Source organism: Hypomesus transpacificus, chromosome 9 (genome assembly GCF_021917145.1).
Source record: "Hypomesus transpacificus isolate Combined female chromosome 9, fHypTra1, whole genome shotgun sequence".
Lineage (NCBI taxonomy): Eukaryota > Metazoa > Chordata > Actinopteri > Osmeriformes > Osmeridae > Hypomesus > Hypomesus transpacificus.
In genome coordinates this window covers 3,533,460-3,550,111 of record NC_061068.1, presented here as the reverse complement: position 1 = coordinate 3,550,111, position 16,652 = coordinate 3,533,460, and the positions used below count along the sequence as shown (strand labels likewise).

The following is a 16,652-nucleotide window of genomic DNA, read 5'->3' as shown; positions in this document are numbered from 1 at the left end:
CCCACAGTCACACACGCACAGTCACACACACACACCATGGGCGGACTTCTCAGCTCTACAGTAAAGTGATCTTTCCCAGGGTGCATTGCGGTGGGCTTGTCCTCATTCTCTCTCAGGGCAGATCCATATTAGTGATGTCACCATCCAGACAGAGTTTGTCTCAGGAGAGATACTAGTATACAGTAAACTTCACAGCCAAGGCTTGAGGAGCTGGCCTGAATTTCTAGCTACAAACCCCCCTTCCTCTCACTGTACCAGCCCCTGTTACTTACGTTGAGGGCCTAGAACATTCTCATTATACTTAACTGCCTCCCTAATCAGACCAAACTCATTAAACAGCATTACCTATCCGGCAAGTCATTAGCTAGGACCATTTCTGTGCTGTGTTGGACTTTAGCCTCTGAATGTGTGCACTGTAGAATCTCCACGCTCCAGTTATCTGCTGAGTTGAATACTAATGCCAGATATTCTTTATCCTGCTCTCCTTCTCTCCTTCAGCTGTCTGTTCACCAGCATGCATCTCTCTGTCTGCTCGCATCTCTCTCTGTCTGTCTCTCTCTGTCTCTGTCTCTGTCTGTCTCTCTGTCTTTCTCTGTCTCTCTTTCTCTGTCCCCCTCTTTCTCTTTCCCTCTCTTTTTCTCTTTGTCTCTCTCATTATCTTCTTATTTTTTGTCACCCCAGATGTAACAACGAGAATGAATGGTATCAAATACATGAAAACATCATCCGCAAATCCAGCACCAAATACACAGCCCCAAGCACCAACTACGGTAGGTGTGTGCGCTTGCGTGTGTGCATTTGTGTTCCAAATTTGAGATTGCCTGAATTGGCCTGTAGCCAGAGAAACAGACTGTGAGTTCTGTCAGAAAGGAAGGGGGGATAAAGAGGCCGGGAGTGAGGGTGCTAGGAGGAGGGAGGGAGGGAGGCTGAAGGAAGGAGTGATGGATGGTCCTGCTAGGAAACTCACTGTGAGTGTCTGAGTAGCAGAACCACCCCCCGGAACGGATCTCATTTATAAGCCCCCACACACACACACGCATGCACTCACATGCACATAAAGTACTAGTGGTTGTGGGTGTGCTTCAAAACAACAGAAGTATGTTGTCTGCTATGAGAGCTCATTGTTCTGTCCCAAAGCCCGGTAAGAGACCAGAACCCACCAGATGCATGGTGTGAATGGAAGCAGTCTGCTTCCTAGAACCTGTCTAACCACATCAAACCATAGCGCTGCGACCCAGAACCCCACAGCAGGAAAGGACGTAGGCCAGTCTAGAGGGACTGTGTATGTCCACATCTACAGCTCCAACACATCAGCTCTAGTTTCCTGTCTGTCACAACTAAGGGTTTGACAGCTCGGGTCGAGACTGCAGAGATCCTGCTGCTCCTGCTGGTGTCTTTTACGGCTTCGACGCTGCGAGTCAAAAAAGAATCTCACTGACAAATAGTCCCCTACGTCTCTGCTAGGGGAACATCTGTGTCATAGGGATAATGTGGCAGCTGGTCTGTTAGAATCGTGGAGCAGGAAGAGAGCAGGGGCAGCACAGAGGGGTGGAGCAGGAGGAGAGAAGGGCAGCATAGAGGGGTGGAGCTGGAGGAGAGAAGGGCAGCACAGAGGGGTGGAGCAGGAGGAGAGCATGGGGCAGCACACAGGGGTGGAGCTAGAGGAGAGGAGCACAAAGTAAAGGAGTTATAAGATGCTGGGGCTTTAGTGGGCTAACTGAAGCATGGTGATCAAAGTATCACAGTCTACATGGCCAGTCAATGAGCCAAACACCTAATACATATTCCTGTCTCTCTCTCTCTCTCTCTCTCTCTCTCTCTCTCTCTCTCTCTCTCTCTCTCTCTGTCTCTCTCTCTCTGTGTGTCTGTCTCTCACTCTCCCTCCATCCCTCAGGTCTGATCATCTCTCTCCAGCTCCTGAGAGGAGAGATGGAGCAGGTTCGCAGAGAGAACCCCATGATCTTCAACAGGGGCGTGGCCATCACTCGCAAGCTGGGCTTCCCTGACGTCATCATGCCAGGTGTGTGTGTGGGAGAGACATACTGACTTTCTGTAAAGACTGACTGACTGGCTAGCAGATTGACTTAGAGGCTAGCTAACAGTGAATGACTTCCATTTTGGGACCGGCTTACGAGCTACTGTAGCCGGCTGTTTGCACCATCCACATGCAGAACCAACCACTTCCAATCACACATCTTGGAAAGCCAATACCGGAGATCAATGCCGAAGATTAATACTCCCACCAGAGGGTGAATGGATCCATCAAATCTTCCACAGGTCGTTCCGCTTGATTCTTAAGCTGGGTTTGCTCAAGTATTAACCATCCAGTCCAACCCAGGGGTTGAACGTTCGCGCGAATACAAGCAACTCAATCGGGACCAAGACGAACATTTTGACATTTTGTCTACAGTACCCATGTGTTCAAACCTTTGACTGGTACTGTACACACACACACAGATACACATACACGCACACATACACACACACACACATACACACACACATGCAGATCCACACACACAGATACACATACAGATAAACATGCACACACACACAAACAAAACACAGGAAGTATCACGTTGTTCACATCATGTACAGTACCAGTCAAAAGTTTGGACACACCTTCCCATTCCATGTGTCCAAACTTTTGACTGGTACTGTATGTAGTCCAGATATTGAGAGTTCCTTAGGGGTGGGAAAATAATAATATATAATTATAACTATATATGAGAGCAAACAATAGTTTGTGCTCGCCGAAGGCTTGAACACACCCAATTACATGGAATGCATAAGTATAGACCAAGTGTCACTAAAATAGAAATCAAATAATCAGTCCCTCGATTGATACTAAAATGTAATTTGATGTCAATCTAAGAAAACCAAGGGGGGTGGAGAGATCCTGAAATCCGGGAGCTTCTCCCTCAAACCGTGGGTTGGGTCAGGGTAAAGTGGGAGGCAGGGAACTGCAGTAATAATCAGTGTTGGGAACGTTACCGAAAATAAGTAATTAGTTACAGTTACTAGTTACTTATTTCAGAAGTAACTGCATTATTTTACTAGTTACTGCATAGAAAAGTAATTAGTTACAAGGGAAAGTAACGTTTGCGTTACTTCTAATTCCCTGCTTCTATTATCAAATTAACGCACACAGATAGTTTTATATTTTAGTGTTGCAGTGGCACAGTGTGGGACAAGACAACTGTAAAATGGTATATCATTGTATATTGCTAATTAGTTGCCTGAAGGCAACTGACTCAACTGTTGACATAGGTCGCATGTCTTGACAACATACCTGGGGGATCAATCTGTTTAGTTCTGCCTGGCTGAAGTGGCTCTGAATGCTTGATCAGCGGAGCTTGCACTGGGTTCTTTTGCGATTAGCTTTGTAGAAGCGTGTTATTTTACTAGGTGCTTGAGAAGATTATAATTACTATTCTTCGCAGTGGATGAAGTTCTCGCACCTGCACACAAACTACAACTAACCAGTATATTTTTATCCTCGATTTAGACAAGGGAAAAATTATGTCGATATTTTCATGACAAAAAGCTTGCACGGTCCGAACTGTCGGCCATTGTGTGGGCTATAGTCTAAAATACGGATTGATTAATTCATACACTGCGTTGTTACTTTGTAACGCGTTATTCCTCACACTGGTAATAATCCACGGGGAAGAAAAAATCAGTAGAGAAGAGCAGAGCATTATTAAAAGTGAAGATAATGGTAGCTAGCTAGCTAGCCACAGTCACAAACATCACGATGGTTTAGGCACACACAGGCTTGGCTCTACGCCATTCTACTTTAATTAGATGTGCTTGATTTTATATTTATATCTAATTTATATCTTACATATTGTTTAGCTCTTTAGTATTAGACATAAATAAATAAAATAAGATCTGTATATGTTTATTGTATGCACCTTCCTGCCGCAGTAAATTCCGTGTTTGTGTAAACTTTCATGGCAATAAAAACAAATTCAGATTCTGATTGCATTTGGTTCTGTTGCACGGTTTAGGTCAAATGTATGCAAAAGAGAATGGTAGATACCTAGCTAGCCACAATCACTATGGTTTAGGCTTGTGTGATTACCTACATTTATAGGCTTGACTCTATTCTACTTTAATTGGGTATGCTTGCCTTTGGTGGCTTGGCTTTTCTTGGTTCAACGGCTAAAAGTGGAGATAACAGTATAACAGTAGCTCACTAGCTAGCCCCAGTCACTGTCACAAAGCGGCTCAACTCGACTCTGCTCGGCTCGGCTGCTTGGCTCGGCTCTGCCGAAAGGTGAAGGGTGAGCTGACCTGCTAGTCATGGTTACAAAGCAGCTTGGCTCGGCATTGCACTATGGAGGACTAAAAGTGCCAAAATTAATTAAATAAATACACCATTAAATAATTACTTAAATGGGTCTTCAATTAATTAAAATTGAAATTAAATACATAAACTTGTTATTAAATGTGTAATTAATTCATTAAAGTAACAATTCATTTTATGTAAAATACATATATCATTATTTCACTATTTAATTAATAATTTAATCGTCCTGTGTGACTGTGCAGTGGACAATATTCAAACGCAATACGCTAAACAGCGCCCTCAGTCAATTGCATTTTCATGTCACCGCGTGTGGCAGTGCTTCATCAGTTTATTTTATCTGTCAAACTCGCCCATCAAAGTTGGTAGGCGGATCCTAACGGCTGATCTAGCGATTGTCTGATCTAGTGCAGAGCTAGTTAACACATTCCAATACACTGGGTGGCGCTATTCACCTCTATGTTGGTTTGATACTTTATTAAACAAAACTTTAATTCCAACGGCAAAAAATCCTCCATAGTGCAATGCTGAGTCAAGCTGTTAAAATAAGGTAACCAGTAGCTGACTTGCTAGGAACAGTCACGATCAAAGTCACGAGCGGCGCGGCTCGGCTCAAGATCAGCTCCGCTCGGCTCGACGGGTCGGCTGGGCGGCTATGAGTGAAGATAACTGTAGCTCACTAGCAAGCCACAGTCACAAACAGCACTACAGTTTAGGCACACGCAAGCTCGGCTCTGATGTACTCCATTCTACTTTAATTGGGTGTGCTTAATTGTATATTTATATCTATTTGATGTCTTACATATTGTTTAGCTCTTTAGTATTAGACTTATTTTATTTGTACATTCTACTTTTAAAAATGTTGATCCTTATATGTTTATTAAAAGTGAAGATAACTGTAACTCACTAGCAAGCCACAGTCACAAACGGCACTACAGTTTGCTTGGCTCTGCTCTACTTTAATTGGGTGTGCTTAGTTAGGGTTCCTCCGGTAGGAGAGAACCTATTGTTATTAGGGTTTCTCCGGTAGTTAAGCTCTTTAGTATTAGGCTTTTTATTTTATTTATACATTGTACTTTTTTAATTAAGATCCGTATATGTTTATTGTATGCACCTTTCTGCCACAGTAAAATCTGTGTTTGTAAAAACAAGTTCTCATTCTGATTGCCTTTGGTTCCGTTGCACGGCTTAGACATAGGCCTAATTTATGCTAAAGAAAACGGTAGCTAACTAGCGCAATTACCTATGACTCGGCTATGCTCTGCTCTACTCCACAAAAATGAAGAAAAAGATGGCGGAGGAAGCTTTTGGAAAGACAACCAAATTGTTGACAAATGTAATGTCAAGGGCGTAACTACAAATTCTTTGGGGGGTCATGTCCCCCCCAATATTGAGAAAATACCTATCTGTCCCCCCCAATATACAGCAGAAAATATGTCAAATATAGCCTATGTTCTCCTTTGATGAACCCTGTCAATTGATCGGTCTCTTGTTATGTCTTATTTATTTTCAATTTATTTTCGTTTGTTAAGAAAAACATAAGTGTGTAAATCCCCCCTCCTAATTGTACACTTGTGTGATTTCGTTTGAATCCACCTTGTGTCATTCTGTGTTGTCATGGTTACCTAACACTTTCAGTCAGTTGAGCGCCAAGAAAGTAGTTATAGATAACTTGTTGGAGAGGAGGTAGAGAAATGGAGGATTTGAGGTTACCTAAAAAGCGGCACCAGCACCAGCAGCCAAGCATATGCTGTTTTTTTCAGACAGTAAGTAACTTGATAGAGCTAAATGTGTAACTTTAAGCAAATAAAACGAGTAGCCTCGTTAAAGCATGAGTCGTCGTTTTTCTGATAAAATTAGCTACATGTGGTCACAATGCAGGCAGTCACTGTCTCTGAGAAATACACTATTCCTTTAGATGTGAATTCAAATGGTCAATGTAGTCCTCGAAACTATGTTCTAAATGTGCTAATTTTCATATACAACTATAAAATTGTTGGCAATGCACTCAACTAAAAATATGGGGAAGGGTATTAATTTGGACCCCCCCCAATGTCTAAACCATGGTTACGCCCTTGTGTAACGTGTACCATCATGCTTCTGCAACAGTGTTGCCGTATGTTTCCATTTAACCTACCGTCTACTGATGCTGTAGCTACGTAAAATGTTTAATTCAACATGTTGAATAGCCTACTGGTTACATATTACACACCACTGCAATGTAACCTATTAGTGGGTAAATATTTAGGCTACTAAATGTGACGTGTTCTCACATAATGTTGAGGGCGAGAGATGGTTTCGTTAGCCAGCTACTGTAATGAACTATCAGTGTCAGCCGAAGCTAACGTTTAGTTTCCAGTGGTGTAGGCACATGTCATAATAAAATGTGGGTTTAAACCGACGGATTCAATTTCTGCGAGATAAAGTTTGATAGGCTATATAACTCGAGCTACATTTGTGAAACTAAATTATGACAGGGGACTTACCTGTCTGCAATACCAGAGAAATCCCTACGAGTTGAGCAGGCCATCATCTCTCTCCATCAGTATCATGTCGAAGCCAGGGAAACTTCTGGCCAGGTCTCCTCACTCTTTTCGCCCCGTATTAGGCATTTTTAGCATTAGGTTGATTCATGTTTACTCGTGGTGGAGGGATGGGGCGCTCACCTGGTGTTTGACCAGGTTTCGGTGTATTAAGAAACATTTTCTCAACGAACTCCACTTTAAACGGCATTGTCGGCTAACTGATTTGAATCAATAAATTGAGAGAGTTGATATAATCGCGAGGACACGATTGGCGCCGGCGGGCTACATTCACTGCACGAGCAGTAGAACGCACGGATTCATTAAATGTCAGAGAAGCTGCATTATAGAAAGACACAAATGTAGGGTTGTGAAGAGGCAGCGGGTCTGTGTGTGTTTATGTGCAGCAGAGACAGCTTAATGGGACTACTTCATCACCAGGCAGAACTTTAGAAGGACAGAATGCATTAGCCAAGAGCAAAACAACACACTGGTTCTAAGACAGTGAAATATACTAGACTTGAATTGTTTATGCTTTATTTTTTATCTACAAACAGCTTAAAGCTCATGGAACACCACCATTGCACAAAACAATTCTACAATGAACCTTGTCAGTCAATCAGATCGATAGTGCTGGCTTCTTCCTACAGCAGTATACCTCTCTCCTTATCCCCCCCCCCCCACCCCTTTTCTATCGCTCACCCCTGGGGGGGGTCATGGCCATAACTATGAGAACCGCTGCACCAGACCCACTTTGAAGTTCACACACCGCTAAGTGAGCGCAGCTGTGTCTGTGTGTGTTTGGTGTGTGTCTGTGTGTGTGTCTCTGTGTGTCTCTGTGTGTGTGTGTGTGTGTCTCTGTGTGTTTCTGTGTGTGTGTGTGTGTGTGTTCAGCTTATACATTTGGAATATCTTTGAAAGAGAAGGAGACTTGACAAAGACAATGAGTGAACCACACACACACACAAACAACTGGACTGGATGAATCAGAGCTTACAGGATATTATGAACTGAGGCTGCTGTGTAAAGTCCATTGTCCAGCCACTCATTCTCAAGGCCTAACTCCTGTTGAATAGACACACACTCTCTCACACACACACACACACACACACACACACACACACACACACACACACACACACACACAGTCTGTGGGGACTAGATAGCAGTGCTATCTGTTCAGAAGAGGCCGAGGCATGGCAGTGATGCAGAGAGGACGGATGTTTAGGTGGAGTCAGCCCTATCATCGCCTGCGTTGTCCCAGTGTGCACTCTGAAAATAGCAAAGCAGGCGGCTTACATTACCAGTTTCATTAAGTTTGCACCTCTGTTTTTTTTACCCCCCCCCTCCCCACACACAGCTTTTTAGCTCTCACAGAATTTGATACAAAGTGTGTGTGTGTGTGTCCGCTAGGGGATATCCGTAACGACCTTTATCTGACCTTGGAGAGAGGAGACTTTGAGAGGGGAGGGAAAAGCGTTCAGAAGAACATCGAAGTCTCGGTCAACGTGCTCTACGCTGACGGAGAGATACTGAAAGTACGTGCGTTTTGTTTGTTTCCCGTGGATTAACACATTCCTGGTCGTCTGTACATCTCGTTGTTTTATTTGCGTGAATGTACCTATGTATCCCTGTGTGCTGATCTATTCATGCTTGTGTGTACGTCTGTGTGTGTGTGTGTGCGTGCTCCTGTGCACTCTCGTGTGTGTATGAATGTGTTTCTGTGTGTGTCTGTGTATGAATGTGTGTGTGTTTGTGTGTATGACTGTGTGTGTGTTTGTGTGTATGACTGTGTGTGTGTTTGTGTGTATGAATGTGTGTGTGTTTGTGTGTATGAATGTGTTTGTGTTTGTGTGTATGAATGTGTGTGTGTTTGTGTGTATGAATGTGTGTGTTGTCCGCAGGACTGCATCAGTCTGGGCTCAGGAGAGCCCCACATGGCAGAGCACCGCTCCTTCGTGCTCTACCACAACAACAGCCCCCGCTGGAGCGAGGTCATCAAGCTGCCCATCCCCATCGACCGATTCCGAGGGTCCCATCTGCGCTTCGAGTTCCGACACTGCTCCAGTCAGTCCAGCAGACACACACCTCCAGACATACTTTTGTCTGTTGAAAGATAGCTTTTAAGATACGATGATTATAGGCCTTAAAATGTTTGGGGGGGCAATATGATTAGACATACAACTCACTAGAGAATATTTTGTGAAATAAATCCATATCTGTCAGTCCAGTTGTAGTGATCTTGAGTATAGCACCAGTAAGTGAAACTGGTGATGAATTCAAGGTTGCCAGATTTGATGACATCCCCCTTTGTGTGTGTTGGTTCCCACAGCAAAGGACAAGGGGGAGAAGAAGCTGTTTGGGTTTTCCTTCTCTCCTCTGATGAGGGAGGACGGGACCACCCTGTCTGACGAGAGCCATGAACTTTACGTCTATAAGGTTGAGACTCCAGCACTCTCATCTCTCTACTCCATCTCTCGCTTTCTTCTCATCTGTCTCTCTCATCCTCCTTTCCTTTCTCTGGTCCATCTCTCTGGTCCTGTTCTCTCTCTCTCTCTCTCTCTTATCCTTGCTCTCCTTTACTGAGTGTCTCTCATCCTCGAGTCTCATCCTTCCTCACCTTGTCTAAATGTCTCTGTCATCCTCCTCTCTCTCACCCCTTCTCTCTCTCATCCTCCTCTCTCTCATCCTCATGTCTCTCATCCTCTCTCTATCTCTCTCTCTCTCCTGTGTCTGCAGTGTGATGAGAACACCACGTTCAGTAACCATGCTCTGTACCTGGGCCTGCCTTGTTGTAAGGACGACTACCACGGCTGTCCCAACCTGCCCTCGTCCCTCATCTTCCAGCGCAGCACAAAGGAGACCCTCTGGATCTCCACACAGCTGTCCTCCACCAAGCTCACCCAGAACGGTAGGCCTACTGGACTTTCACCTAACCCATATAGAATGGTAGGCCTTCTATAACCTTGGCGATATAGGACACTAGGTTTACTCTCACCTAACTAATATAGTACGGTATGTCTACGACATCTAGACATCTACTTAGACCTAAATTAAATACAACAGTTGGCCTAACATTAGCTGTGTGAAACGGTAGGATCCACATTTTACATTTACATTTAGTCATTTAGCAGACGCTCTTATCCAGAGCTACTTACAGTAAGTACAGGGACATTCCCCCGAGGCAAGTAGGGTGAAGTGCCTTGCCCAAGGCCACAACGTCATTTGGCACGGCTGGGATTTTGAACCAGCAACCTTCTGATTTAAACCCCTATTCCCTAACCACTCAGCCATCTGACCTCCCAGTAACATTAAACAGTAAGCCTACCAACACATAAGTAACAGTCAGGCCTGTGATCACCTACCTAATTGATGTGTAAGAGTCTCATGCTAGTGTGGTCCCTGTAGTTCATGGTCTCTGGGTGTGGTCTGGTTGTGTTCCAGTGGACCTGCTGGCCCTGCTGAAGTGGAAGGCCCACCCAGACCGGGTCATGGACATCCTGGGTCGGCTGCGACACGTCAGCGGAGAGGAGATCGTCAAGGTGAGCAGGGCTGGGCTGGTGGGACCCAGAGCCATGCCCAGGGTTGTGTGTTCACTGTGTTGAGCGTGACTGTGTTGGGTGTTGGCTGTGTTGTGTGTTGAGTGTGACTGTGTTGAGCGTGTTGACTGTGTTGACTGTGTTGACTGTGTTGTGTTTGACTGTCCTGAGTGTGACTGGGTTGTGTGTTCACTGTGTTGAGTGTGACTGTGTTGAGTGTGACTGTGTTGTGTGTTGACTGTGTTACGTGTGACTGTGTTGACTGTGTCGACTGTGTTCCTGTGTCCTCCAGTTCCTCCAGGACATCCTGGACACTTTGTTCTCCATCCTGGACGACAACACAGACAAGTATGGCCCCCTGGTGTTCCAGTCTCTGGTGAGTCACAGCACTGCGTAACGCCATACGGGCTGGCTACAGGTGTGTGTTCTCGCACGCGCGTGTGTGCTCGTGTGCGTGTGTGTGTGCTCGTGTGCGTGTGTGTTTGCATGTGTGTGTGTGTGTGCGCTCTGGTCTCAGTAATGAGGGTGTGTGTGTGTCCCAGCTGGCTAAGAGCCAGTGATTATTAGAGTTCACAGCTGCCTGCTGTCTAAAGCTCCAGGGAGTCTTTATCTGGCAGGGCTGCCTATGCAGACACACACACCTCCACATACACACACACACACACACACACACACCTGGATGTATCTGTCATGTTGAAAAACTACTCAGTGGCCAGGTATTGTGTGTGTGTGTGTGGGTGTGTGTGTGTGCGTGTGAAATGGGGGCATATGGGCATTTGAGACCAGGCCTTCTCTGCTGACTAATGCTCCTCTCCCTACTGTTAAGTCATGTCACTGAAGCGACAAGTGTGACATCCTCTTGGCCTCCATCCCAGTGGATTCACACACCTCTCTCTCTCTCTCTCTCTCTCTCTCTCTCTCTCTCTCTCTCTCTCTCTCTCTCTCTCTCTCTCTCTCTCTCTCTCTCCCTCTCTCTCTCTCTCTCTCTGTTGCCTGTTCTCTCTCTTTCTCTGTCTCTCACTCTCTTTCCTGTTCTCTCTGTTTATCCCTCCCCAATCTTCTCTCTCTCTCTCTCTCTCTCTCTCTCTCTCTCTCTCTCTCTCTCTCTCTCTCTCTCTCTCTCTCTCTCTCTCTCTCTCAGGTGTTCATCATTAACCTGCTGAGGGACAGTAAGTATTATCACTTCCGGCCCGTCATGGACACCTACATCCAGAAGCACTTCGCTGGAGCGCTGGCCTACAAGTGAGTTCCTGCTGCCTGCAGCTGCTTTCACCTCCGGCTTCTCTCTCCAGGGCCTCAATCACCCCCCAGCACTCTCTGACACATCTCTGTGTGTGTGTGGTGTGCATGTAAATGTGTGTGTGTGTGTGTGTGTGTGAACAGGGAGCTGATTCGCTGTCTGAAGTGGTACATGGAGCGCTCTGCAGAGGTGGTTCGACAGGATCACATCCAGGAGGCCATGAGGGTAAGGTCATGCCTTACACTCTCTCCATCCCAGCCCTCTTTCAACGCTTTATTGGCACGACGACAGAATACTTCTATTATTGCCAAGGCGAGCGTGTCAATAATACATGAAAGTGGTGAAATAGCCCCTCTTAGAGATGATGACAGTGCTGAATCACTCACGAGCATCCGAGCCTAACCAGAGCCTGTCCTCGCGCAGTGTTGCTATTTCAGTCTGTAGCTCTGCAGGAAAGGCGTGTCTGTATTTTCCTGATTATTCTAATACTAGACCTGGATCAGATAGTGTTTGAATTGGTAAATATTTGGAGTTCCTGTGTGTCTCTTGGCACCTGTGGTTCCACAGTGCCATGCTGGCTCAGTCCAGCACAGCTGAAAGTGCAAAAGGGTTCAAATGTTTGCTGCCCCTTTACAGACCGACTGTTATTCTGGCACTCTGTATGTGCTGCACACGCATAAAAACAGACTCTGTTAGCAGACTGAGAGAGTGATGAAGCCTGTGCGCAGGTCCATGTAATCGTGGCCTTTGTGAATAATTCATAGTTCTTTCCTGTGTTTTGAAGATGGCTGTCTGCAGCCAGCCTGTCTCCAGTGTGGAGAGTTATTCTGAATCCATGTCCTTCCAGTTTGCTCTCCCTCCTCCTCCACCCATCCTCTCCTCCTCTGCCCATCCTCTCCTCCTCCACCTCCACCAATCCACTCCTCCTCCACCCATCCTCTCCACCTCCACCCATCCTCCTCCTCCTCCACCCATCCTTCTCCACCTCCACTCATCCTCTCCTCCTCCTCCTCCACCCATCCTCTCCTCCTCCACCCATCCTCCACCACCTCCACCCATCCTTCTCCACCTCCACCCATCCTCTCCTCCTCCTCCTCCACCCATCCTCTCCTCCTCCACCCATCCTCTCCTCCTCCACCACCTCCACCCATCCTCTCCTCCTCCACCCATCCTCCTCCTCCTCCTCCACCCATCCTCCTCCACCTCCACCCATCCTCCTCCTCCTTCACCCATCCTCTCCTCCTCCACCCATCCTCTCTTCCTCCACCCATGCTCTCCTCCTCCACCCATCCTCTCCTCCTCCACCTCCACCCATCCTCCTCCTCCTCCTCCACCCATCCTCCTCCACCTCCACCCATCCTCCCCTTCTCCTCCTCCTCTTCTCACCTGCTTCCTCTCCTCACTCTCTCCAATCTTTGCCATCTTCTCACATTCTCTTCCTCCTGTCCTCCTCTTCTCCATCTTCCGTCCGCCCCTGCTCTCATTATCGTTCCCCTATTCAGCACTCCTCACTAGTTTCTCTGGGTTCAGAAGTCCTGGAGTGGTTTAAGCACGTTATGAAAGGGGCTCAAAAGGCTTGCTTTTACTAAACCTAGGGTTTGTCTTCCTGAGTGCAAAAAGGACACAATTGAGTCCTTGGGACACAACAGCTTGTTTTGATGTGTTGTGTTGTGTCGACATACTTAAATATGGATGTGTTTCTGATGTGTATTCAAGTCCCATGGGTTTCTGCACCCCTTCTCTTTCCCCCTCACACACACCTACCCCCATTCCTCACACACACACATATCCCCCCTTTACACACACACACACACATCCCCCCCCCCACTCCCCTCACACACAACGCAGGCTCTGGAGTATCTGTTCAAGTTCATCATTCAGTCCAGGGTCTTGTACTCGCGGGCCACCTGCGGCATGGAGGAAGAGCAGTTCAGGGCCAGCATCCAGGATCTGTTCCAGTCCATCCGCTTCCTCCTCAGCCTGGACAGCCGCAGCTCCGAGACCCTCATCTTCACCCAGGTGAGCTTCTCTCCAGGCTGCAACACTGCAGTGGACACGTGTTGGAAAAATTAAAGATGTAACACATTTATCCTGTATAAGAATGATTCTGTGTTTAGCATTCCTTGTATGTAGGGAGAGGCCATAAAAGATGTCTGGCTTTGTCTGAGTTGGGTGAATCATGTGGTCAAGCTTACAGGGGTCAAAAGGCACACACACTCAAACACGCACGTACACACGCGCACAGGTCTTCAATTTTTCCAACAACATGTCACCTGAAGGTTTCTCCACACACACACACACACACACACACACACACACACACACACACACACACACACACACACACACACACACACACACACACACACACACACAAAGACTTCACTTGCCAAGATGTGCGAAGCTGGACTAGCTGTATATTCACCTTCTCTCTCATCCACCATCTTTTCTTCTTCTCTCTCAGTAGTATCATCCTCCACCTTCTCTTCTTCTCTGTAGGAGGACCTTCTTAGCTTCTCTTTAGTTCAGATCGTTTCGCTTTAATCTGCTTCTATCTTTTTTTATTTTTGTACTTGACCGCCCCTGCTCTGGCTTCTGCCATCCCCCTATCTGGTCTGTGGCCTCCCTCCTCCTGCCCCCCGTCCCCCAGGCCCCCCAGCCTAGCCCAGCTCCAGGACAGCCTAGTGGCCCCGTCAGCTGTACCCAGGCCTGGAGCACCAGTGCTCCACGGCCCTCTCCTCTCTCCGTAAGTAGCTGTGACCCCCCCCCCCAAGCCAGCCGCCACCTCCTCCACCCCCACCTCCTCCACCCCCACCTCCTCCACCCCCACCTCCTCCACCCCCACCTGTCTTCAACTACCACCGTACCCCCACCAACCACACCTCCACCTCACCCAGACCCCTCCCCCCTTCCCTACTGACCCCGTCACAGTGGTCCGTCTAGCAACATCCCAGCCCACCCACGCCCCCCCCCCCCCCCCTCAATCAACCAAGCAACCAATCAGCCGATGCCCCGTTCAGCCTTTCCACCAATCACAGCGTCTCCTCCAGTCACGGGCTACTAATGGATCGTTGTTTGCCTCGTGTGCTGTGTGTTGATCTGGAGTTGACTAAAACACAAACTCTCTCCCTGCACTCTCCTGTCTCACCCTGAGCCTCCCTCTGTTTGTCAGCCTCCACCCAGTGTGGTGCTATGATTGGAGACACACACACAAACACACACACACAAACACACAGTTACTCTCTCTCTGTGTTTCTGTCTTCTCTTTCTCTCTCTATTTTCTTTGTTGTCTATCACTCTCTCATCCTTTCCTCTCTCTTTCTCTATGTCTACCCTCTCTCTCTCTTTCTCTTTGTCTACCCTCTCTCTCTCTTTCTCTTTGTCTACCCTCTCTCTCTCTCTCTTTCTCTTTGTCTACCCTCTCTCCCTCTCTCTCTCTTTCTCTTTGTCTCCTCTGTCTCTCTATCACTCTCTGCTGTACACACACCTACACAGTGGGTCCTGGGGTTGTGTGGAGTCTCTCCTAACGTCCTCCCCCCCTCCTGTGGAACTCCAGGCCGCCCTGCTCAACTCCTTCCCCGCCATCTTTGACGAGCTGCTGCAGATGTTCACCGTCCAGGAGGTGGCGGAGTTTGTGCGCGGCACGCTGGGGAGCATGCCCAGTACGGTGCACATCGGCCAGTCCATGGACGTGGTGAAGCTGCAGTCCATCGCACGCACTGTCGATAGCAGGCTGTTCTCCTTCCCCGGTAGGTCTCAGACACTCACACACACACACACTCAGACATAAAGCACACACGTACACCAAAACCCTTTTAGGAAGTCCTGTATGGTGGGGATATAGCTCCATTCAGCCAGTGTACATGTGTCTGCGTGCATTCATGTGTGTGTCTGTTTACTTATGTGTCTGCATGTCTTATTGCATATGTGTGTTTGGGTGTGTGCACTCTTGTATGTGTGCGTTTGTTCTTGTGAATGTGTGTGTGTGTGTGCGTGTCTGTGTGTGTGTGTGTCTGTCTGTGTGTGTGTGTGTGTGCGGATGTGTCTGTGTCTGTGCGTGTGTCTGTGTGTGTGTGTGTGTGTGTGCGTGTCTGTGTGTGTCTGTGTCTGTGTGTGTGTGTGCGGATGTGTCTGTGTCTGTGTGTGTGTCAGAGTCCCGGAGGATCCTGCTCCCTGTGGTGCTCCATCACATCCACCTGCACCTCCGACAGCAGAAGGAGCTTCTGATCTGCTCTGGCATCCTCAGCAGCATCTTCTCCATAATCAAGACTGGCTCCCTGGTAACACGCACACACACGCACACACAAACTCTGTTTCCTTCTTGAAACCTTTGAGTCATCTGGATTTAATGAATCAAAAACCCTTGTTGGAATGTCTCTGGTGATCCCACTGGCTCTGTAGTAAACTGAGCTTTACTACCACTGCATTGTTAATACCTGCCTGTCCCTCCCTCCCTCCCTCCCCTCCCTCCCCCCCTCCCTCCCTCCCTCCCTCCCTCCCTCCCTCCCTCCCTCCCTCCCTCCCTCCCTCCCTCCCTCCCTCCCTCCCTCCCTCCCTCCCTCCCTCCCTCCCTCCCTCCCTCCCTCCCTCTCTCCCCCAGGACTCGTCGGTGGTGGAGGAGGTGGAGATGATGGTGGAGAGCCTGCTGGATGTGCTGCTGCAGACCCTGCTGGCCATCATGAGCAAGGCCCAGTCTCAGGAGGCGGTAAGGGGCCAGCGCTGCCCTCAGTGCACGGCTGAGATCACTGTTAGTAACTAACAATCTGATTCTTCTTCTTCCTTTTCACCTCCACCCCTTCATGCATCGCCCCCACCTCATCACACCCCCCCCCCCACCCCTCCGCACCCCTCCCCTCCACACCCCTCTGCACCCCTCCGCACCCCTCCACACCCCTCCCCTCCGCACCCCTCGCCTGTGCACCCTTCCCTTCCGTACCCCTCCGCACCCCTCTACACCCCTCCCCTCCGCACCCCTCCCCTCCACACCTTCCCCTCCACACCCCTCCACACCCCTCCCCTCCACACCTTCCCCTCCACAC

At 48.0% G+C, this 16,652-nt stretch overlaps 1 protein-coding gene across 1 annotated transcript in view; it reads left to right on the top strand.

The window, feature by feature from the left end:
• dock3 (dedicator of cytokinesis 3) overlaps window positions 1–16,652 on the top strand; it is a 68,699-nt gene that overhangs the window by 31,037 nt on the left and 21,010 nt on the right. The window contains exons 12-26 of the mRNA XM_047025403.1: window positions 682–770; window positions 1,895–2,020; window positions 8,248–8,372; window positions 8,739–8,901; window positions 9,167–9,273; window positions 9,574–9,745; window positions 10,279–10,376; window positions 10,666–10,749; window positions 11,515–11,615; window positions 11,757–11,838; window positions 13,462–13,632; window positions 14,264–14,359; window positions 15,170–15,362; window positions 15,766–15,893; window positions 16,214–16,318. Of these exons, the coding sequence (XP_046881359.1) occupies window positions 682–770; window positions 1,895–2,020; window positions 8,248–8,372; window positions 8,739–8,901; window positions 9,167–9,273; window positions 9,574–9,745; window positions 10,279–10,376; window positions 10,666–10,749; window positions 11,515–11,615; window positions 11,757–11,838; window positions 13,462–13,632; window positions 14,264–14,359; window positions 15,170–15,362; window positions 15,766–15,893; window positions 16,214–16,318 (1,840 nt within the window). The remainder of the gene's footprint in view (window positions 1–681; window positions 771–1,894; window positions 2,021–8,247; window positions 8,373–8,738; window positions 8,902–9,166; window positions 9,274–9,573; window positions 9,746–10,278; window positions 10,377–10,665; window positions 10,750–11,514; window positions 11,616–11,756; window positions 11,839–13,461; window positions 13,633–14,263; window positions 14,360–15,169; window positions 15,363–15,765; window positions 15,894–16,213; window positions 16,319–16,652) is intronic.